Below are 24,387 nucleotides of genomic sequence, written 5' to 3'. Positions count from 1 at the left end.
CAAAAAAAACCCCAAAGCCAAAAACAAACAAACAAAACCCCCAACACATCAAGGTGTTTTTATAAAAAAGAGCAAATTTTCTCCTCAGGAGGGATCTTTCCATCCTGTAACATTGTGATTTAGAACAAGGGTGTTTGGTCTGAATTCTGCTCCTGGCACAGCTCCTAAAACCCTTGTGATTTTACAAGGAACACGAGCACTGGAGTATCGGTTGTTTCAGTGTTTGGTATGGTGCCCTCAAGTAGCTCCAGTCTCTGAAGCAGCTCCAGAATGAAGGTAAAAGGTGTGTCTGTTATTCAAAGCAAGTCCCTTCAGCCATACCTGAGTTCATGTTAATGCGATGATTTTTGGAAAGCCCCTAGACAGGACGGGAACTTGTTGCCAAGGAGACCAACCACATGATTAGAACAGTGATTTTCAACCTTTTTTACCTCGTGGCATACATAAACGAGTTAATAAAATTCTGTGGCATACCAAAAAAGGTATATTTCTTGCTGGTTTGATTTAAAAATGGGTATAATTTTGATTCATTCACACTGGATGACTATTGTTGTGTTGGCGGTTGTCATTTTTGAATTTGACAATCCGAGGGGAAAGAGATCAGTGCCCTGGCTGCACGTTTTAAAAATTCTTCTGGTGCACCAGAGGTGCCGCCGCACCCCATCTGAAAACCGCTGGATTACAGTGCTGGCACCCTCAACCCCACCCCCATCACCGAAAGAGGGAAGCCAGGGGCTGGAAACTGAGTCTAATCCTGAATGGCCAATGACTTAATCGATGATGCGCACACAGTGACGACTCCACAACAATCCCCAACGTACAGGATTCAGGGAACTTCCGGGATTGTGAACGGGGGCGGGGGTGGGGTGCTGAAGGGTGTGGTGCCCAGAGAGGGTGGGAAACCTCCACACCCCTCCCCCATATCTTCTATCTGGTTGTTCCTGAATTATATCCTTTATAATAAGTAAACTGTTTCCCCTAAATTCTGTGAGCTGTCCCAGCAAATCACTCAGACCTAAGGAGGGGATCATGGGACCCTCTGATCTACAAAAAAACAATAATAAAAAACCATGCCTCCCCACCATGTCATCATATAGTATTAAGATTAGTATTAAGGTTAATTATGGGTGGTGGGATCATGGGTAATTTTTATGGGTTTTATTGCATGTCTCATTTTTTTTGCTTGTCTCTAGTTCTATAATGATCAGGTGACACTGGTTTGAGGCCAGAAAGGAACAGAGGAGAGAGGCTGGTACCTCTGTAGCTTTTACCAAGAAAGGCAAAACCCTTCCCCAAAGCTTCCTGCCCCTCAGGTTTTCACCTGGACCTCCTTGGCCAGATCATGCCACATGACCTCCACAGCTTCCATGTGAGGATGGGGGAGGGAGTACTCCAGCGTTTCAGCTGCTATGGCCTTAAACAGGGAAAGGTAGTGAAAGAGAAGGGGGTTGGACTAAATGTCAGTTTAAGCAACCGTGTCTGCAATGGCAAAACTGGGGCGACACAAGGCAGAGACTGTGCAGAGTTTTCCTCAGTCTGGGGTGGGTGTTATCACTTTGGTGTATGGCCCTGGGGGTCCAGAAGAGACCCCTGATTATAAAGCTAAGAGAGCCCTCTGTAAAACTGACAGAGAAGGAAACCCCATCAAATGGTTGGTTGTTCTTCTGTGGTAGTTAAGGACTATGGTAAAGACTATCAGGGTAAGGATGACATTGAGGAGTACTTCAGATACAAGAAATGAAGGAATAAAACACTTGGCTCTTGTTAGAATGAATGAATGAATGAATGGACACAAATCCTCATGTCCTCCAAGCATGTGCCATTCCAGGATTTATGACTCTCTGGCCTGATAAGCACAGAAAGTGATCCTTCTGTCATAAACAGTTCTCAGCCATCAAGCTAGAGGCACACTCTCTGCCTGGTTGGTCAGCTCTTCTTGTCCTGGATAGATTGTTCTTGAATTATGTCTCTGTTATGCTAGAAAGACTTCTGAGCTGGGTCTTAGATCGGGGTCAGCATCCCTCATCGCTGGCATGGACACAGCACAGAGCTCTCTGCGCACTTTGCCCACAGTCATATTGGCAGCACAGTTCTTCCTCCATTAGCCACTGTGTAGTGTGTGTGCACATTCCCGGCGCATCCTCACCTTCTCCCTTCTTTCCTTCCAGAAAGTGATGTCAGCATCCAGCCCTGTGTGCTGACAGATGCTCAGGCCACCAGATGAGGCTGTTCTGTTCAGACTCCAGTTCACTGTGTATTGTTTACAGAGAAATGTTTTAAGGTAGAGGAAGAGGAAGCTTGTCAAGGATGTTTAAGGGGATCTTGTAAACATGTGCATGGTGAACTGTTAGTGTTTCTTATTTTGGACTCTTTACTTTTAATTTTTTATGTTTTGAATTGCTCAATTACAGTGGTCCCACATTTTTCCCTGTTGGCCTCTTTATGTTAAAGAACAGAGAAGATTGAGTAGATAAGAGTTGAGAAGCGTATACCAGCGTCATTCCTGGCTGGGTTGGCAGAAACTTGGGTGGCTTTTCCGACGTCTACCCCACCACCTTCTTTCTCACCTACAGGACCCCAATTTTGCTCAAGGCAGCAATATGCACAATTTAAAATATTTACCTTACACTTCCTTGAGTTAAGAGTGGTCACACAACTCAATTCTGGCCAGTGATATGCAGGTAGAAGTTGATGGGTGGGTGGTTGCCAGGAAACCTTTTTTACAAGGGAGGGTCTTAGCTGGCATTTGCCTTTTCCTTTTTCTCTTCTCCCCCACCCCCACCCCATCCTTTGAAAAGCAGACTCCAGGCCCAAGCATTCCTCGAATCCATGAACACAGGAGCTCCATGATAAGATAGCAAAGCAGAAAACAGAATGACCCCAGTCCTCGACAACATTAGGGAACCACCTACCTGCTGACGTCCTATGTAAGAACAGTATTACCAATTAAGCACAGAGACCGAAAGCCTCTTTGGTTAATCCATTGTAATCAAGTTACTGTTCCACACGATCAAACAACGTTAATTGATAGACTGTTAAGATGTTTAATGTGCTACGATAGAAAAATGGATGCAAATAGACTGCAGAGCCCGGTAGAACAGTGCGGCTCAAACTTTCATGTGGGACACCAATCGGGGACTTGTTAAAGATGCAGGTTCTGCTTTGGTAGGTCTGGGTTGGAGTCCGAGGTTCTGTATTTCTCACAAGCTTGCAGCTGACGCTGATGAAGCCAGTTCTGGGCCACACTTTGTAGTACAGCATGAATTTGGAAAATAACAGCACTTTTGTCAGTCTGCTTCTATGTTGAAGCTATTCTGTTTTTCTTTGATATGTTTATTATTCAGTAAACATCTTTAGAGGAGTCACTCAGTGCATTTTCAACAAAAAGTTAAGGTTTTATTTAGAATATCATTTTAGAGACAAAGTTTATTTTGTTTAGCAAAATAAATTTAACAAACACATTTAAATAAAGTTAAGTCAAAGACTTTAGTGGATTTTTTTTGTTAGTTACTTGTTTTTCCGTCTTGCTACTTGTGGAGTTTCTTTTAGCCTAACTGGGTTCTTTCTAAATTAATGTAGCTTTAATCCATAAGGAACTACTTTATGCAATCTGAACGACTCAAATATTCCTCTGTATTCTCACTCAACCTCAATGTATTAAATGAACTGTAAGGAAAACAACTTAGGGAAGTAGGTTCAGGAGGAAATGTTTCTCCCTCTTGGCCATGTTATTTTGTCAACAGAGGCCTTGCCTGCTCTGAAATGGATGTTGAAAGTAGATTGTTATGGGAGGTGATGATCAAAAGCAAACCTGGGTGGTTTTCACACCATCTGTCATCATGACCCAAGGGAAATGCAAGCCACACCCCTTTCCCAGCCAAGCCGCTGCTTTACACAGAAGCGCACACAGCTTCCGATCGTTATTTTCTTTTCTAGTTATATACATTAAAAAAATACAACATCATGTTAAATAGCAGGACAGCTACCAGTGGAACATACAACACTACACTGAAAAAACAAAACAGTTGGGTTAAGCCGAGGAGAGAAACAGCAGATGGTATTCATGGAGGGAAGCTGCGGGTGCCCGCCCTCTTCTCAGTCTGTAACGGATCTGCACTCTGAGGGCAGGCCTTCAGACTGCCGCCACTGGGCCAGGCGCTGCTTGAACCATTTCTGCAGGAGGGAAATGTGCAAAATTACTGGTCGCATACTGAAAAAAAAGAAAAAAAATGTCCATTCCCTTCTAAAAGGGAGGCTTGGTGGTCCAAATGGAAATAAGAGAAAGGAATGTATCTGGGGGGATGGTTATCACTGTGACACTTACTTTTCTTGCCTCAGGACCTTTGCACATGCTATTTGTTATGCTTAGAAAGTTCTATCTTCATTCTTTGATATATATATATATATATATATATATATATATATATATTGTTGTTCAAGTGCAGTTGTCTCCATTTCCTGCGCCCCTTCCCCTGCCACCCAAGATCTCCCTCTCACCCTCAGATGTCAGTTTAAATAGAAACCTGTCTGAAGCCTTCCCTGACCACTTTATTTAAAGTAGGTTCTCTACCCATCTTGGGACTTTGTAAAATATCTGTAATTGTTTACCTGCGTATTCCTTTTTAATCTGCATTTCCTTCTAGAATATAAGATTTATAAAAGCAGAAACTGTATTCATCTTATCATATTACATTCTTAGTCCCCTATACAAGGCCTTACCACTTAGAGAGCAATCAATGTTTACTGAATGACTAAAAGAAACTGAAGCATCTCCTCAATGCCTCAGATAGATGTTAACAACTGCTGTGTCCTGTCAAAGTGTGCTGATCTCACCAACAGCCTTGGTCATCTGTCATGCTTAGTAAGTATTTGTTGAATAACATAGACAGCCAAGCACTGGACATCCTCAGAGAACTCCTCTTGGGGATCCAGAGAGTAGGCTGGCTCACTCTCCTGCTTCAAGGCTGCTGAGCGATGAGAGAAGATAAAGGGGGGGGGGGGCTCCCAGTTTACTGTGAATCTTCTAGCTGTTGGTGACCCAAATACTGATACCTCGTGAAAGCGGTTATGGATTTAAGGAAGGCCCCAGATGGGATGTTTATACACATGGTGTCAGGCAAGGGCAAAAGCATTTTTACATGTTCAAAGGCAGTGCCCTTCTTGTGTGGCTCAGTTGGCTGGGTGTCATCTTGCAAACTGAAAGGTGGCAGGTTTGTTTCCTAGTCAGGGCGCAGGCCTGGGTTGTGGGTTCGGTCCCTAGTTGGGACATGCACAAGGGGCAACCGATTCACATTTCTCTCTCACATCAGTGCTTCTCTTCCCCTCCTTCTCTCTCTCTTCCTGTCTCTCCATAATCAAGAATAGAAAATTTTTTTAATTAAAAAAAAAAAAGGAAAGGCAGTGGCTGCCTTTACTATGCTACCAAGGGGGTGGGGAGCCATGCAAAGAGGAGATAAGGAGACCCATGCTAGGAAAAAGACTAGTGAGGAAGTTCCTAAAAAGAGAGCACCAGTCAGCTTCACTGTAAATGAAGAGGTAAGCTGGTTGTGGACGTAGAGGGAAGTATGGTGCTCCATTGCCCCTTCTGGGTTTTCTAAAATTTACCTATTCTAGGGGTACGCAGATGAGGGGGCAGAAAGAGCCCAGCTACGGGATGCCAGACCTGGGAGGTGCTGATGGAGACGGTGCAATAAAGAACATCGGGAGGGCTCTGACTTAGCATAGATGGACACCTGTCCGGCTGCACATTTAACCTCAGAACAAATAGGCTGGCTCTAGGGCCATGCTGGGGAAGACGTCATCTCTGCAGAGATCCAATGAGCTGAAGGGCAGTTTGGCATAAGCTCAAGATCGGAAGAAAGGGTGAGAGCCACAAGAGAAGGAGTGTTTCCAAGGAGCAAGGCCTATGGAGTTAGCAGGGAGTGAGGCCACAAGACAGGTGAGGGCTCTGCACAGCAGACTACCCTTTGGGAAGCCTTCTCTTTGGGGGTTGCTCTCCGGGTGCCATATTTCACTCCTGGGGTTAACTCACCTTAAGGAGATAGACCTCATATAACCTCGATGGCTTTAGCCAAAGTTCTACTGCAAAAGGCGGGCACCGTCTTCTTCTGTAAGCCATGTGTGTGTTTAGTTAACTGCAATCTGGTGTGAGAGCAGCATGGCTCCCGTTTCACTAATGAGGCAGCTCTATGGGGGGTTTTCATGGCCACAAGGTCTGATTCAGCGCGATGTCCAGTTACCAAAGCTGAATAAAAGGCAGAGTTTTAAAGACTGACTAATTAAAACTTGGAAGAGGGACAGTCTCTTTTTACTATCAGGGTTCATTCAAGACAAAATGATTGAGATGGCCTCATTCAGAAAAGCCACCCACATCTTTACACCATTAGTGAAGCAGAATATTAATGTACAGTTACTGCAAATAACTTCCGCCAGGACCACACTTGTGAATCGGTGACTTGGCATCCAAATGCTTAACAAATTGAACCCTAGCCCTGGGAGGATGGGACAAAGTTCAAGAAAAGCTGCACTATTTTCTAAAGTATATTTTCTATATACTTTAAATCAAGTACATATATATAATAAATTAGCAAACCATTTGTTGTCCAACAAAAACCATTCGACACCTTGCTTGCTTTTTTCCCACCCCCAGAGCTAAATCTTACCACAGCTCACTCACATCAATACTAATGTTCCACCTGGCATGCTCTCTCTCTTCTTTGTTTCTGTCACCCCCTGGGAAAGACATTCATCCCTCGCTTGCTTATAAATGAATGCCCTCATGACCCTCGCCCATTGATGGAGATTTATTTACTCCCAGTGAACAGATGATAATTAGACACTGTGGTAGGGAGGGGTTGAGGCAAAATTACATTGTTTCTGTCCTTTTCTCTACTAACTAACATTTCATCCTTTTCAGGGGGAGACCTTTAGAGGTCTTTATTCCACTGATAAAACGTCCAACAACTAAAACCACTGAGTTCTGGGAACGGTCCCAGGACACCGAGAGGAGGGCTCTCTAAGAACCAGTGCCAGGTACACTGGGCTCGAATCAGCAACAATAGAAAACACCAGATCATCTCAGCCTCCCGGGGGGCCGATGAAAGAGCTCTCCCAGAGGCTTCTAACACTGACTTCAAAACCAAAAAGGTACAGGGGTTGGTATTCTGTCCAGTTTATCGAATTTAAATGTAGGAGGTATCAAATTACTGTCCTGAGAAAAACCTATTCTAGGATCCCAGCAAAAGCAATTTAAAAAGTTATTTCCATTAGATCACCACTCACGTCACCCTTCCTGTCACTCCAGGTTCCTCCAGGTCCCCCCCACCCCCCACCCTCCAGAGCAGAGAACATGGTCCTACACTGGGACAGTCAGAAAGAGGTCATCGAATCCCCCGGTCAGAGAACGTTTCACCCTTTCAGTCCCTCTTGCCGCTGCCAAAGTATCAGGGATGTGAATCAACTCTAGTTTATTATCTCATAGGAGCATCTTTTGCTTCTTTTTCTTCCACTCACATATTACATGTTCTAGGAAAATGAAGAATATGATCCTAATTCTGGAGGTGGGGGTGTTAGGAATGAGGGAATCGGGTATAGAAAGTAAAAATTATTTTGAAGACCTTTTCTTGTGCAAAGGGACACCACTACAATAAAGAATAGAAACAGGGGGTGTGCTGATACCAGACACTGCTTACATGTAGGCCCAGCACATCCTGGCCTCCCTGAGTTATTTAAAGGGTCTCTCTGTAAAGCCTGCTATAAAGAAAAAAAATTTTATTATTGGCATAATGTCTACAGAAGATACTTTTTTTTAGAGAAGACATATTTTAAAATGTACATTGTTTGAGAAGATTAAAGATGAAACCATTCTCATTCACCAGTGCACGCTAGGGTGGGAGGGGTTCGGAAGGGGTGGAAGGGGGCAGGAGGGTGGGGGCGGAAAGAACGGGCAGTTGGATGATGAGACCCAACCAATGGGGATGGTGGAGGGTTACCTTGGAATCCTCTTTTTCTAAACCTGCTAAATGTTGCCTCTCTCTGAGCCCTGGGCTTTCAGATGCTTCCCTGTGGGTCTATGCAGGAAGGCAGAGGCAAGCCCAGCTGTGACAACCTCAGGGAGGAAGGAGGTGTTGGCCCCCATGGCAGGAAAAGGAAGCCAGGGCCCCTGCTATGAGGCTGACTCACCCCCACGCCCACTCATTTCAGGGCTGGGTCTTCTTGGAGGAAGGTAGAAGAGGGGAAATGGGGGAAGGGCTGGCTGAAGAGGATAGATGAACCTCTGCACAGGGCTCTGAAGTGCCTGACCTCAATCACAGAAAGAAGCAGGTGCCCCTTCTTCCTGCCCCTCACTTGATTTCATTTCAGTTCTTTAATATAAGATCAGTCTTGAGGAAAGATTGAATATAGCCTGAGATGGCTATCATCTAATGCATAGATTTTTGTCAGGGAGAAATATAAGTTAAAGTTTCAGTCTTTTCCTCATAGCCCACTAAGTTGTTCACATTTCCTCTCTATGGAGACAATGTAGCATACTGGTTAGGAGTCTGGGTTGTGACCTAGCTCGAAGGGTTCAAATCCCAGCTCTGTTACTTCTTAGGTTTTTGGGTTTTTAAAAGATTGTATTTATTTTTAGAGAAAGGGGAAAGGAGGAAGACAGGGAGAGAAACATCAATCAGTTGCCTCTTGCACATGTACACACCCAGCTGGGGAACTGGCCTGTTACCCAGGCACGTGCTGCGACATTTTTGTTCGCAGGCCGTTGCTCAATCCACTGAGCCACACCAGCCAGGGCCTTAGTTGTGTTTTTGAGCAAGTTATTTAACCTTTCTGTGCCTCAGTGGGCTTATCGACACAATGGGGCTCATAGTGCATACCACACAGCATTGTTGCGGCAAATAAGTGACTTAAGACTTGGAGAGTGCCTGGAAGAATGCCTGGCAAGTATCAGCCACGACAAAGATCAACAGTTATTCTGCCTTACAGGCAAGGAAATGGTGGTGATTCCCATGGGAGAATCAGAGGCGGAGGAGAGCTTAGACCCCTGCTTGCTGCGGTGCCCACAATAAATTCGCACCCTCCATTTAAAAGATGAGTAAGGATTGTCTCTGTGATCCCTCTTCTTTTCTAAATATAGTGTGGGCTATTAAATGATAAAACTTCAGCAGACTGCCTCTTCACAGGGTTCCAAGAAACATGAGCTGTAAGACTTGGGTTACAGCAAATCACCTTCTACTAAGTTCTGCCGTCCCCTTTGCTAAAAACAGGCATGCATGACTTTCTATTTAACCTCGGAGCGAGGATTTTCTAGAGGCAAGTTACCCAAAGCATGTCTGGCTAATTAGTAAAAATCATTTTGGACCTGGGGTCCAGGATCCACGGGAGCAGCCATTACAAGCCTCACCTGAGTGTGTTTGGTGGGGAGGAGAGGACAAAGCATGGGATGCTCTGGTCTGTGCAATGGAAAGAATGAGGATACCCCGCAGTTAGAGCTGAGGCTAGAGGCGTGAAGTGCTTTGGGCTCCCGTGGGAAAGATGCTAGAGCAGCTCCAAGTGGTATTATCAGGCATAACTGTCTTTCCATGACCAAAGGGAAAGTAAAAGTCAGAGCTTAGGCAGGGTTACTAAATAAACAATACATAAGTAAAATGTAAAAAGTTGATCGGAGGAGCCAGCACCGCACTTTTGGAGGTTAATAATCATAGATAGTGTTTCATTCTCTACCTTAAAACAATTTCCAGGATAATACAAGGTGTTAAAAATAGATAAATCAATCAATGCATTTAAGGGCACATTTGCTTCCAGACTCCTTTCACCTGTAAGGTCGGATGTTTACCTTCTTGGAAAAGCCCAGAAAAAGGATAAATCTGAGACCCGGCGATTTTTTAAATATCCGAAACCAAATCTCCCCGGTTGAATGCAATTTAGGCTCTGCAGCTAAGGGGAAGCTGGAATGCGATAGGGTGAGAAAAGCGTGCTTAACGACTGGTGCCATTCCGGCAATCCCCTCCTTCTGGGCCTCAGTTTCCCCTTTTACCAAACCTGAGGACTGACCGAATTTACAGCTGATCGCTAAAGTCCCCTCCAGCTCTGACATTCCCGCGGATAATAGATTTGAGAGCGTTGGGCTCGGAGCGCGCACGCGGCACCTCTCGGAAAGGATTCGCTCAGAGCCCAGGGGAGAGACTGAGCCCGGGAAAGCCAGGCAAGAGTGGGTCAGGGACGCCGCTCCCAATCCGGAGGGAGAACGTTTATCCCGGGCTGTAGTGGAAATTGGAAAAGCGTGGAGGAAGGATGAACGTGAGGTTTCTAAGCGATTCCTGGGGGAGCCTGGGGGAGGCAAGGGATGGAGGTGCGCACGGGCAGCCCCCGGAGCCGGGAGCTGGGGTGCGACCAGGGCAGCGATGCGGGATCTGGGCTCCCGGGATGGGGCTCCCGGGTGCGGACAGAAGCGATGAACGATCGGGGTAGGACGGTGAGGCCAGGCGAGGGCGAGGGGCACCCTCACATTAGCGAGACGGCCCAGGCGAGGGTTGCGCGGCCGTCTGGGGGGCAGGACCGGGAAAGGCGGGGTGCGTGCGGGGCGCGTGCCGGGGCGCGTGCCGGGGCTCACCTGGGTCTCCTCCTCGGAAAGGCCGGCCTCGGCCGCAATGAGGCACAGCGTGGTGGGGTCCGGGTGCTTGTTGACCTTGTTGAAGTTGTACTCCAGGATCTCCACCTGGTCCTCTGTGGGGCCGCTCGCGGTCTCTGCGGACATGGTCTCGGCGCGGCTGCGGGAAAAGCAGAAGCCGGGCGGTGAGCAGGGCTGCGGCGGGCGCGACGCAGAGCGGGACGGGGGTGGGGCGCGGCCGGGCGCCCTCTGCCCGCGGGGCTGTCCCCTCCCGCAGCCGCGCGGTGGCGCGGGTCCCCGGCGACTGCCGGCTGCGGCAGGACCTGCCCCGGAGCCTGACAGCGGTTTTCCGCGGGCCCGGGTTGTGGTTGGGAGCGAGATGAGGCCGCGCGCCCTGCCTGCCCTACGGCTCTCAGGAAGGAGTGAAGGAGGCGCGAGGTGATTTTGAAACCCCCCTTCAAATTATCGGGGGACGAGGGGGCCGCCGGGCGGTTGCGGGGATGGGATAGGCTTGACAGATGGCAGTGGGGGGAGGGTACAACCCGAGTCGGCGGCGGGGGCGCCTCACCGGTTCGCGTCGTCCTGCCTGTAAAGGGGACCTCGTCAGGGAGGGCTGGCTGCACACCGCGCACCTCCTCCGAAGCTATGACCGGCAGGACAGAAGTGACTTCTCCAAGTTGGGGAAGGTGGGGCGGCGCTTTTAATCTCTCCGGTGTAAGGAGGTGGAGATGGGTCCAGAGAGGTAATTTACCCCGGAGTGCCCAAGGCTGGGAACTGAGCGCCAGGAGAGATTTTCACCTGAGGGCTGGTGAGTCACTGCAGTCTGCGCCCTGCTCCTCCGCCCCTCCACCCGGAGTTTTAGGCAGGAGTCTGAGGCCTCTGGCCAACTTGGCTGTCACTGCCCCGCGTGGCCTGGCCATTGCTCCACAGGGCACGGAGAGGGGCCACTTCACTGTGTGTCCGCTCTAGGGGAGGACTTCCAAGATAGAGCCAAAACCCAACTGAGGAGAATCTGCAGCACCTGCCCTTCAAAATCGCAGATTCCCCCTGTAATTGTATTAAAATATATTTACTGGAAAGTTAAGAGAACGGGTCCACTCTAAGCCCCAAGGTCTCCTGTATTTCCTGCTTTAGAGCCAAACATTGCTCCCGCAGAGTTTGGAGCAACACGACTTCCTGCTGCGTCTTCTCCATTCCTAAGTGGACTCTGAATAGGGGCGGGGGTGGGGGAGAAAGGCAGCCTGCCCCCTCCACTCCCTCTTCCCAATTTAAGACATATCGAGGTGTAAGTTAGAGTCTTCAAGATCTTGGCTGTGAATTTGGTACAAACAGGTCAGGACTTGACATTGCTGACCTTAAGAGACAAGTGCAAGTGTGGGAATAATCACATTGGTTTGTCGTTGTAACAAACAATTGCAAAGCCATCCAGTAGGATCCTGAGCATGCTTTGATGTGGTTTGTGTCTGGGAAGAGCCACCTTCCACTGACCTGCCTGTACGATGTCACTTTTTCCACTATGCGATGCTGTTACCTTTGCTACAGCAACTTGCATCCCTGGCTCTTTGAGTGGCTTTACCTCTCTCCTCTAGGTCATTTGAAGGGGCTTTCAGGTAAGACAGGAAGCCATTCTACTGTGAGAGTCTTGGACTCTAGCCACTTGTCAGGTCACTGAAAGTTCTCCCTGTGTTTTTAGGGAGCTCAGTGTTCCCCCTCCTAAAAATCTGGATCAGTGATTCCTGTCACAGGACTGAGCTAGGATGGGGACCAGCGAGGTCAGAGACGCTTCCTCTTCTGTTGGCATCTATCTCCCCCTTTTCTTTGACACAGAACTTCAGAGCTAGAAGGAATCTTGGAGATGAACTCCAGTTTTCTCCCGTAGCAGTGCAGAATAAGGCCCAGGAAGACTTGCTTTCCCAGTGTTGCCCAGTGAGTGACTAGTACCCTAGACTGGAAAGCCTTAGCTTCAGTTTCGGTCCCATGCTCTGCTAGATCCTTTTCAACAGGCCAGTCTGTCTTTAGTTTAGCAGGAAAAAGAATCAGGAGGGCAACAGTCTAAATGCAGACAGGGGCCTGCTGCCATTTCGAATGGGCATTGACTGCCCTCAATGCCACTGATATCCCTCAGATATCCATTCAAGCCACAGCCACCTACTGGAATGACCCAGCACTGCTCATTTTGCCTAAAAGAACACAGTACAGGGGAAACTGCTGCCTCTGATTTTACTTCTTGCCGTAGAAAGATTCCATCTAATTCTGTTGACACAGTTCTGCTGGCTCTCCCCTGAAAACTTTTGCTACTTCTTTGTGAAATCCTTAGTCCTTCAGAAATATTAATCAAATGTGCAGATTTCTAACTGGACTCAGATTCAAGGACTGTTATGCATGCACTTCCCTTTTTATTATTTAATTGCTATTACATAATTCAAGGACGGCTAATGTTTTTTCCACTTAATCAGGTACATTTTCCCTCACTCTATTTTTGTGGCTTCCTGTTATAGGATTTGTATGAGGTTTCATGGGTAGGCCCTGATTGACTTGAAAGTATTGCCCAGGTTAGTTGGCTGAGGACCCTTGGACTTGGCTCATTGCTAAGGAGATCTGTGGGAGGACCATCTGAAAGCACCTACTTCTCCAAGGTACATCAAACAAACAGACCTGACTTCTAGAAATTAAGATAAAGATCTAACCTCTGCAGTCAGGTCTACTTTACTTCACAGAACTCTGTTTTTCAGCCCTCTATGGTTGCCAAGGGCTTGCTGCTGCTGCAGCTTTGTTTCTCCTCTCTTTCTCTTTCTTTTAAAGGAAACTTATAAATCAAATCATTCTAGTGACCTTGGCCTTATAAAAACTATTCCGCTCTTTCCAGTAAGGAAACTGTTGAAAAGTTTCTCTGAAGGTAGTCTAAACAATTTCAGATGAAAAGAACTAAAAATATTTTGGAGCTTCTTAAACGTTAATTTTAGCATAAGTTCTATTGTTGATGCGCTTGTTAATGTCTTATGAAATGTTCAAAGACGAACTTGTCCTGCGGCTGTGTTTTCTTTAGTGGATAGGGGAAGATAATGCAGAAACATTTTCAAAGCGGTTAAATGAAAGTTGCTGGCTTTTTTCTAAATGAATTCCAAGGCCTGGGTAGACAGCTTTACCCTTGTCCCCTAATCCCGTAGCTGTTTATTTTAAAGGTATTTACCCAAACTCACTAGCTCACAGGAAGTGCTACAACTGGTAACCTGTAGAGATTGGTCTTGATTCACATTTATCATCTTCTCCCAGCTTTTCTGACCTCTTTGTAAAGCCACTAACATCAAACCAAGAAGACAAGATTATCAGTGGCAGACACTCCTCATAAACAAGAATCCCATGGAGAGCTGGCCAAAAGCAAAAACAAAACCAAAAACAGATGAATCATTCTTGAGGGCCTTCTCCCAGTTTTCTTTAGCTTGAATTTCCTTTATGTTCACTGTGAAGTTCCTGGAGGCAATAGGCTCTTGCAGCATTTTGTATTTTCTTAAGTGAAAAAAAATTATGTGCTGCCATTTCCTCAAGAAAAGCGGTGGGCAGATTTGAATGTGGGCAGATTTGCCCACTCATCACTTACTGAACTATTCTGGACGGGGTGGGAGGGGCATCACGCAAGCCATGTCTCTCAAAAATGGACACACAGGAGTGGAATGTTGATTGATCTGCCTCCCCAGGCTAACACAGGTCTGGTTAAAGAAGAGTTTTGTTTTGGTTTTTGATTGGTTAACATCCTTAACCTTCGAGCAGTAGTTCTCATGCCTGGCTGGGCCTCAGACTCAGGCATGAGAAATGTCTCATGTAGAAATGTCCAAGCCCACCGTGGATCTCCTGAATCAGAACCACATTTTAGGAACCCAGCATGGGAGAGACACAAAAAGCTTTCCAGCTCTTGTAAGATTTTGATGTTTAATCCTTAAAATCAACTATAAATGTTTAGAACTCATACCTTATACCTACAGAGATGCATTAAAATATCTTCCAACTCTGACACTGTATAATATCTCAACAGTTGATTAGAAGGTAGGTTGGGGTAATTTTTAAGGAATAAGCTTTTAAAAAACACATTGGATAAAGAAGTAAACAGCATGCTATTAATCTTTTGTATCTATGGCCAGGAATAGGGAAATTGCCTTTAAAATTATGAATGACCAGAAAGACAATTTCCCATGGTTTCAGAAATTAGAAATAATGTAAAACCCTTTCTAAAATCTTTCATAAAAATCCATTCTTGTGTTGAGATCAGAGTTTAAGAAAGCAGGTCATCAGAAGAAAAATTTCTCCCACCCCATCATATAAATGTCCATAATTGAGTTAGAAGCTAACAATGACAGTGGAAAAGATTTTGCAACACTGAGTTTGATTGTCCTGCTCTAATTCCTTAAATTTTCCAGTGAGGGAAGTACTAAAAGTTAGTTGTCATTTATATAGGCAGCTTATATAATAGAACTTAAAACTGAACATTAGACAAGGACTGTACGTCCGTCCGGCATTGCTGCCTTTTGCGGGGAAACAAGATTCCAAACGAGTGTGAGGACACACCGTTCTCAACGCCGTATCCATTCCAGTTTTATGTAGTAAAAAGAACTGGGCAAAAACATAACAAAACATTAACAGTGTTTATATGTAGATTGTGGAACCACAGATGACCTAAAATGTTTTCTTTTGTATAGTGTTCTAGTTTTTCACATTTATTACTTTGCAATTAGAAAATTTATGTACTTATTTATTTAAAAAAAGATATCCTTGATGAGACCAATGGTTTTCCTTCTGTTTCATCTGATTATTGGCACCAAATTACATTTTCAGAATGAGCGTGGGAGTTGTTTTTTTATCAAATCTACCTAGATGATTAGGGAAGTAAACATTTTCATTTCCACTGAAAGATTATTAAGTGTCTAAGTCTATATGTAACGTACATGTAAGTTATGAACCTAAATTAAATAAATATTAGTGAACCCCACCCAATTTACAAATTAAATCATTACCAGGTCTAAGGAAGATACTTGTATTTCCTTCCTAGTCCCACCCTTTGCTTATCTGCCTCCAGAGGAAACCAAGTTTCTGATTTTTGTATTAATCATCTTGTTTTTATTTTCTTTTTTAACCCTTCCTTTGCTTTTAAAATTCGTTCTATGACATATGTATGGTTCCCTGAAAGAACACTTTTTTAAAGTTTTTTTAAATTTTTGAGGCGTGTAAAAATGGCATCAGTACACATAATTCTTCCACAGATTGCTTTTTTCATCAATATGCTTCCAAGATTCATCTGTATTTCTTCAATTAGAGAAGTTCATTCATATTCAGTGCTGTTTTCATTTTGTAACTATTTGGGTTTTTCTGTTTTTTCCTTTTTTTTCTGTGATCAACAACACCTTTCTGAACATTTTCATGTATACTTTCCAAAGCACATCTAGGAGGGTTAGGACATATACAGAGAGTGGAACTGGTCACAAGGTATGTGGCTATTAACTTTACAGCGTAATATTACCTTGTTTTTCAAAGTTGTTGAACAAAACTATGTTTCTACCAGCAATGTATAGTATTTCCTTTGCTATCCATCTGCACAAACACTTGTATTGGCAAACTTTTAATTTTTGCTATTATTATTATGTATTCTTTTTATCCATGAATAATATCTAAACCTTCCTGAAGCTATTTATATTTTCAGCCTGCTTAACTTCTTGGGGTTGAAAGTTTCCACATGTTTACTGTTTACTTTTACAAGTATTTCCTGTTCCAGCTCAGAGGAGAGTTGAGGTTTTTTGAGAATTTCGACTCTGTCTCTAGATCAGCTTGTCATTTCCATTGGTGACCGGGAACAATGCAGAAGATGCATGGAAACCTGGTTATAGTAGAACCGGTCTGTATAATGTTTAAAATGTTACTACTGTGTTTTGCTGTGTATAATGGCACATTTTGGGGCACATTTTTGCCCAAATTTTTGAAGGAAAAATAAGGGTGTGCATTGTACATGAGTGGTACTTATTCTGTATCTATATAAATGTTTTTAATTTTTTATTTAAGCTTATGTAGTAAAAGTATAACTCTAGAAAGCAATAATGATATCTTTATGCAAAATAATACCCTGGAATATGATAATCAGTTTCATTTCTAAAGATAAATAAATAAATAATTGACTTAAACATTGAAATGAGAGATTTTTTTTCTGACCATTTGGGCCCAAAACATGGGTGTGCATGGGAACATATTGGAACATATTACAAACAGCAAAATACAGTATTTTCTCTTCTATAGAGCTCCTGGGAGTCAGAACTTGATTCTGCCTTTTAAAACCGTGTTAACAGTGTCAATTATTGCCCTCTGCAAAAAAGTCAATGTCAAAGTCTCTAAATAAAAACCAGGAGATGAATTTAAAATGATTGAATAAAGAAGGAGAAAGAATGTAGGGATGGACAGGAGGTATAAAAGAGAGAGACTACTACATTGTAAGTTTAAAATAGGAAATAAACATGTAAAATCAAATAATGCACTCAAGTGGTGGAACGGCAATCCCATGACCACGGGGTGCTGAGCTACATTCCAGAAGCAGGTTGTTGTCACTGTTCTTACTTTCCTTCACAACCCTTTCTGAGAAATTATAATGGAATTAGTCCTGTTTTGTAGTCAGGAAGGGTAACTACCTAAGTCATCTAGCTCTACAGTGGGAGGAAGGCTCAGAGTTCTATTCTGGCAACAGCAGTAAAGGCAGCTCGTGATGTCATCAGCACCGATTCATTTGGACTTTTAATACTGTGTATTCTCCTTGTGCTCTATTGATGTCAGAAATTCGAAGAGCCCTGGCTGGACTGCTCAGTTGGTTGGAGCATTGTCCTGTACACCAAAAGGTTGAGGATTTGATACCCAGTTCGGGCGCACACAGGAGGCAACCAGTGTGTGTGTGTGTGTGTGTGTCTCCCTGCAATCCCCTTTCTCTTTCCCTTTCTCTAAAATCAATAAACATATCATTGAGTGAGGATTAGTAACATTAAAGAAATTCAAAAACATCTCTGAATCACCTATTTAGATTGTTTAGCTCTAACTTTGTCATCGTCACTTTTAGTGATGAATTGGGACTGGGGTCTGGTCTTTCTGGTGTGGGCCAGTCCATTGCTGACCTACTGTGGTCTCTCTAGCCTCACTCCCTTAGTTGTGGCTGCAGCCTTCTTGCAGACCTCCACACATCCCCTGGGAAAGCCTTAGTGTCTACTAGACACCAAGGTAACAGAGATGATGGAATCGCCCCTTTCAATCTTTGCTCTGACTCCATATTTTGAGGTGCAGGTAAACTGGGGAGATTTTTTCAAGTTTGTCCAGTAAGATCTGAGCTCTTAACCTTTGATCCAGTGTGACAGCTTCAGGCACATGCAGAACCGCCAGCCAGCGCACACTGACAAGCACGATGTTCTCCCAGAATGTGCTGCACTTGACTCAGGGAGGCAGGAAGACTGAGATGCCTACTTGTGCTTGGATTCATGCTGTTCCAACTGGTCACCAGGGACCACGCCATCCCAAGTACCTCTTATTGCCCCAAGTTGTGTCAGGCAAAGTTGTCCTAAGGTTTGGTTTTTGATGTCTTAGCCCTGCTCTGGGAGTTCATGGCTCAGTGGAAGGGCAGCCTTCTTCTAAGCTCTGCATGTCTGTCTGTGGTCTGTGCAGTTGCTGACTCAGCTTACTGCTTTCCAGGTCCTCCTCTTTAGATTCTCTTTCCTCTTGCCTAGAAGCCTCCCTGTTTCAGGAAACCCAGCAGAATTAAGAGCAAAACAAAATTTAAGTTAATGGAGTGAAAAGGTCAAACAATTAGAAGTCCTGAGTACTAATTACTCAAAACATCACTGCTGAGCTTCCATTTCTCATATGAAAACAATATAATAATACACACTGACCCAGACACCGACCTGCAGTGTCCATGGCGTTATGGATGAGAGATGAGACAAATTCACACGACTACCGAGTCCTGTGGAGGAAAAGGGACCACACGGCTACTCCCTCAAGGGGGAAGCGCCCCAACCCTTTCCTTGACAAGTTTCTATTGGGTTTGTTTTTCACAAGAATACAGGTAAAGCGCATTAATCATCATCAGGCAGTGAGAATCAAACACATAAAGAACTCTGAGGGCCTATTTTGAGTCAAGGTCAGATAGCTAAAGAGCCATAAAATTTTGAGGAATAAACTCACTTCTCACTTGGAAATTATCATTTCATGGAGAGCATTCTAAACAAAGTAGGTTTCACGGGATTTTACATATTCTTTCTTAGGTATGATCGCCCTAGGGAACCCACCCTTTTCAGCATAGGGCGGCACCCACCACCAGCATTGTTTCAGGCTTAAGTCAGGCAGGGGAAGTAAGGCAGCCAAGAGATTAGGAGACTTCCTGCAGACAGAATGAGGACTCAGGCTATGTCAAAGCCAAGGGGTGAGGGTCCATCACCCCCTTTTTCTATAGCCCTCCAAGTCCTCCCCTGGGGCCTCCCCACGATCATGCCTGTCTTAGGTTCCCCCCTTGGAGAATCTTACCTGTCATTGGCTAACCGATCAAGCATTGGGGGCCAGGCAGGGTGAAATAAAAGGAGCAGAAGCGGCGTCCCTACCAGGTAGATAAGCTTTGTCTCCTTAGTGGTTTATGGTCCAAAGTTCACTCACTCAGCCTTAGCCATGGGGGTGGTTACAACTCCTGAAACCAGGCAGGGTGGTTCCCAACAACACACTTTTGCTGAACTCACAGATTTGTTAAGTTCGTATATTATTGTAGGGACAATGTATCTAAACTGTGAAGTGCCTGCTGACAGAAGATATCCTTGTTCTTTAAACGAGGGTGAGCTGGGCACTCGGTGGGGCATCCCCTGAGTGGCAAACTGGCCAGAACAGCTTGTAAGTTTCACTCTTTCTGGGTTACAGTCCCTTTTTTAAAGCTTTCTGGAATGGTAAAGCACAATGATTGAAATCAGAACTCTTTGAAAGAAATCAAATGCTGTATATATTTCTTCATCAAAAGATGTCTCTCTGGGTAGAAGTTCCCAAGACTAAAAAGGTTGGGGGTAGGGGGTGGGGTCATATCTTAGCATGTTTTCTCATTAGCACTTCTACATTATACATTAATTTAACTTAATTATTGGTATTTTCACTGAAATAATGGCTTCTTCGCTCATTCCTCCATGCCATGCTCTAATCCATCCTTTTATCCATGGATAAGGAAACATTATATTCTATGAAATGATGGGTAGATTTTTTCTAGGCTGTGTTGACCTATGAGAATAACGACCAAATTGAAAGTTTTGAAATATAATTTGTTCATGGGCCTGTCTTCCCCACTAAATTATACACTCTCCTATGGGGGGTAGGTCATCTCTTCCATATTTGTATCTCGCCAGCATTCATTAGAGGTGTCTGGCACTTAATAGGCATGCATTATATGCCTGTTAAACTGAACTCAACCGATGCTATCTGGCACAACTTGATTTAGGACGTAAGTTAGGAAGACACTGCTCTGTGTTTCCAACAGCCAGGACTGACCATGTCCAAATCCAAAATGTAACACTGGAAAAAACAGCTTTCTAGCTTTCTAACATCTTTTGGTCCTCACTGCCCCCGAAAGCACAGAGCTGATCTGTATTTCTGAACTGCATACAGAAACCTCACCCCTCTTATAACAATAGCAGGAAAATATTTATTGAGTGGTTATGATGCACCGGGCACAACCCAAAATGTCTTAAATGCATTCACTCATTTAATTATCTGAGGAATAGGTGCTCATAATGTCTCCATTTTACACACATGGAAACTGATATAGATGAACACTTATATACCTTTATTGAGGATATAACTTTGCCCAAATGCGGTCTAGTGAGTAGCAGAGCAAAGTTTCGAATCCAGCAAGCCCATGTTATTAACCACTACACCGTAGTTCTTCCTTGTATTGAGTAGCTATGTAGACAGAAGAACCTTGGTGGGTAGTTGTGGGCAGAGGGACAATAAAACAATGTGGTGCCACCTGGGACAAGCGTCATGTGCTGTCCTGTGTCTGCTCTGGCTCCTCTGTGGGGTGGGGCTAGGCTGGGAGCAGCGTCTGCCTCCCTATGGCAAGTCTCTCATGGTTGGCGACCAGACACAGCTGTGCCCCAGCCAGTGATTTCAGTGACTATCACCAGCATCACCAGCCAGGCTGGTTTTCTCCCTACATGCTCTTCTTTAATCAGTACAGACACAATGGAAAGATACCATTTTGTGAATAATATAGTAACCAAATGGGAAAAAGATACAGCATCCAACAGAATGGAATAGAAAGGTGGGCTTCAACCAGACCAGATGGGTATTCATAACTAGTTCCACTTAATCCCTGCATGCACAGAGTTGAATGGACTAAGGAGCTTCCTAAAACTGTAGTTGAAACAAGTCTCTCAGTGGTCCAGACTTCCAACATCCACTTAGAGAAAATAGCAAGATATTATGAAAGCTATTGGAGGGGAGAGTGCCTGTGAATGACTTCCAGCAGTGAATTAATAATTAATCCCAGACATAAATTCTTTGTATACACACTGGCCTCTTTTTATTGATAGCCCAAAGCACATCATTTTTGGATTATGTTCTAATCCAAAGTTTTGTATGTGGAAACAAAAGGAAATAGTGAAAGACAATAATAAAACCTTAGTTTTCTTTTCTGTGTGTGCTGTGATATAAATTTAGTATTTGGTCTACCTTCTTAGAAATAAATGAGCAGATGAAAGAGGACCATCTCATCTCCACGACCTCTGTAGGAGAGACCTCCCTGTTTTACACAATTTGCTTTTCCAAAGGTCTGTCTCTGCCACGATTGTTTGGAATTCAGAAAGAAACGTTTTCTATAGAAAGGGCATTATACATTGTAGGTAGAATCCCAGGCTAAACCACCAAAGGGAATACAGTTAAAAACGCTACATATTTGTTGCTGGGAAAAAAAAGTAGAAAATAATCCCATTCAACTATCCTAGTAAAATTTAATAAAAATTCATTTCATTTTGAAAGCAAATGCTTAAGAAAAAGTTTAATTAAAATTTGGCTTAGAGAAGAGGGCTTTTGGTGCAGGTATGGAAGAAGTTTTCAGGGACCTTTTGATGATCTTAGAAAAGTCTCTGACACATGGTTGTGTGTGCAGTGAATCCCTATTGAATGCATGCAGATTGAACTTTTTTTTTTCACTGCAAATGTATGGGTTGTCTTTATCTTATAAAGGCATAATAATTAGAGCTGTGTTTGTGTCATAGCTGAAATAAAGAGGGGAAAGAGGAAGGAAAGGAATGTTGCAAAGTACTGATGTGAAAGGTAGGTTGTTTGAGACACAATTAGAGGTGTCTGGCACTTAATAGGCATGCATTAAATGCCTGTTAAACTGAACTCAACCGATGCCATCTGGTACTTGATTTAGGATGTAAGTTAGGAAGAGAAAAGTCAGTAAACAGAAAGTCAGAAGTTTCTTTGCATGCTCCTCTTTCCCTCATCCTTCTACCCAAGGGACAGGAAGGAGATAAATTTATTATGCCTTGCATTTCCTGAGCCAGCCACCAAGCAACACAGTCAGGCAAGAACAGTTTAGTTGTGTTGGCCAGAGCTCTCTGTAGGTGGGGAAGGAAAGAAGCAGAACTAAAATTCTCTTTAATATACAGGATTAATTCAAAGGGAATGTTTGTATATCTTTAATGGATAGATTGTATGTAGGGGATACATTTTAAATCCCCATTACTAAATGAAAATCTGGAAGTGGTATGGAGTAACAGAAAGAGCACTAGCCAAGGAGTTAGACCTGGATTTCAGTTTTAACTCCTCTACTTAATAGTCACACAACCACAGCTGATGTTTTTAAGCTTATTTGAAGGTAGTTCTCTTCTCTGTAAAATGTGACCAAGAATGTCCTTCCTTGCATATAATCTCACTGGACCCTTGCTGTGGTTGGGGTCCAGTGAGATTATACATACTCAAGAAACAACTTAGAAAACTAAAATGATATACACATTCCAAAAGTGTTATGTTATTTCTTCATCCAGAAAAGTAAAGACATTGGCCCAGGTGACATATGAGATCATTTCTTCTCTACAATTCTGATAATTAAAATGGCCTGGTGTTGGGAGCCATCCTGCCTGGTTTCAGGGATTATAACCTCATTAATGGACAGAAGGGTCCCATGGCTAGGGCTGAGTGAAGAGGCCCTCGGGCCATGAGCCACTAAGGAGACAGAACCTATCCTCCTGGCAGGGGCCCTCCCTCACTTCACCCTGCTTGGCCCCGAAAGATGGCTGGTTAGTCAATGACTGGTAAGATCCCTCAAGGGAAGGACAACCTGAGCCAGGCATAGCCACAAAAAGGGCCATCAGGGAAAGATTTAGGGGACTATAAAGAAGGGGCAAAAAGACCCTCACCCCTCAAAGGGTGTGCTTTGTCCTCAAAGCCTGAGTCCTCATTCTACCTGTAAGAAGTCTCCTAATCTCTTGACTGCTTTGCTCCCCCGACCTGACTCAGCCTGAAAACAATGCCAGAAGCAGCCGTGGCCTTGTATTGGAACAGACAGCTCCCAGGGGCAAATCTGGCCTGAGAAAGAATGTACATCGTTTCCTTTGAGGCTTGCTCTGCCCTGTTGATATGAACTAGACATTTGAGCTCAAAGGGTAGGGAGTGAAACTCCCTACTTCACCATAACGTCTCAACAACTTTCTGGGGTCAGCATATCTCACTGACCCTCATCAGAGATAATCCCTGTGTAACAGTAACAGATGGGAGGTTGGTTTGTACTCTTAAGAAAGCATATTGTTGCAACTCTGCCTGGTTAAAGTTAAGGAGAATTCAAATTTTCTGACCTTCCATTTTTATTGCGGTTTGAATGGGTAGGGCAGAAATTTGTCTGGTGGCATAAACCATGCTTCGGCCTTCATCTGCTCTGAGCATTGTTAATACGGCTGTGCTAATGCTTAATAAGTGCAAACATCCATTACATCTCAAACACAGTTCAGTCCTATGATCAGATGGAAACAAAGGAACACAAACGGCTTGTACTAGAGATTTCCATGGGGCACAGCATGTGCTCAGGGCTTTTCAGACCAGATAATACAGGAGAGGTGAGACTTGTTTAGTAGATTATATGATTGGATCTCCTCTTTGAAAATGTCTGATGCCCTAATACGCCAACAAATTTGACAAATAGACTTCTGCTATGGAGGGGGTGGAAATTCCACTATTTTCAAAAGAAAACCATTAAACAAAAGGAAATTAGCACTGCTAAGCCTCGAAGCAAATAACAAAAAAGATCAACTTTCTAAAGAGTTTGTGGGGGAAAAAATGGCACATGTAAGTCAAAATGACAGATAATATATATTCTTTTTGTGTTTTAGAGTATGTTATTAATTTTTGGAAACTCATTTAGCTTCCTAATTATATTTTATTTAGGAAAGCACTAATTAGATTAATTAGATCAGTAGACTGTAGACTAGGGAGATGTACGTGTTTGTTGCATAGAAGGAGAGGAATGATGAAAAGCTTAAGTGCTAATGATAGAAATCAGTCCACTATCAAAAAACCTAATACAGATACACCATACAGAGATCATCGGAAACCAAGTAGGTAGAATTGTTGAAATGCTCTGTGGCCATTCAGTCACTTTAGAATGTTAAAAAGTAGACTTCCGGCCAAGATGGAGGCATAGGTAGACATACTGTGCCTCCTCACACAACCAAAATAAGGATGACAACAGTTTAAAAACAAAAAACAACCAGTACTGACAGAAAATTGAACTGTATGGAAAT

General features: G+C 43.9%; 1 protein-coding gene across 3 annotated transcripts in view; it reads right to left on the bottom strand.

Annotated features, from left to right (window-relative positions):
* Positions 1-3,374: 3,374 nt before the first annotated feature.
* HOPX (HOP homeobox) overlaps positions 3,375-24,387 on the bottom strand; it is a 30,313-nt gene continuing 9,300 nt past the window's right edge. For 2 of the 3 annotated variants that reach the window (XM_037034114.1, XM_037034112.1), the window contains exons 2-3: positions 10,607-10,763; positions 3,375-4,173 (exon numbers count right to left, since the gene is read on the bottom strand). In XM_037034114.1, the coding sequence (XP_036890009.1) occupies positions 4,096-4,173; positions 10,607-10,750 (222 nt within the window). In that variant the 5' untranslated portion in view covers positions 10,751-10,763 and the 3' untranslated portion in view covers positions 3,375-4,095. Of the gene's footprint in view, positions 4,174-10,606; positions 10,764-11,171; positions 11,260-24,387 lie in introns of those variants that run through there. The other variant, XM_037034113.1, reaches the window with a different exon arrangement.

This window comes from Sturnira hondurensis, unplaced genomic scaffold (genome assembly GCF_014824575.4).
Source record: "Sturnira hondurensis isolate 20B ecotype Veracruz unplaced genomic scaffold, ASM1482457v3 Scaffold0022017, whole genome shotgun sequence".
NCBI classification, from domain to species: Eukaryota; Metazoa; Chordata; class Mammalia; order Chiroptera; family Phyllostomidae; genus Sturnira; species Sturnira hondurensis.
This window is presented reverse-complemented; position numbering and strand designations above follow the sequence as displayed.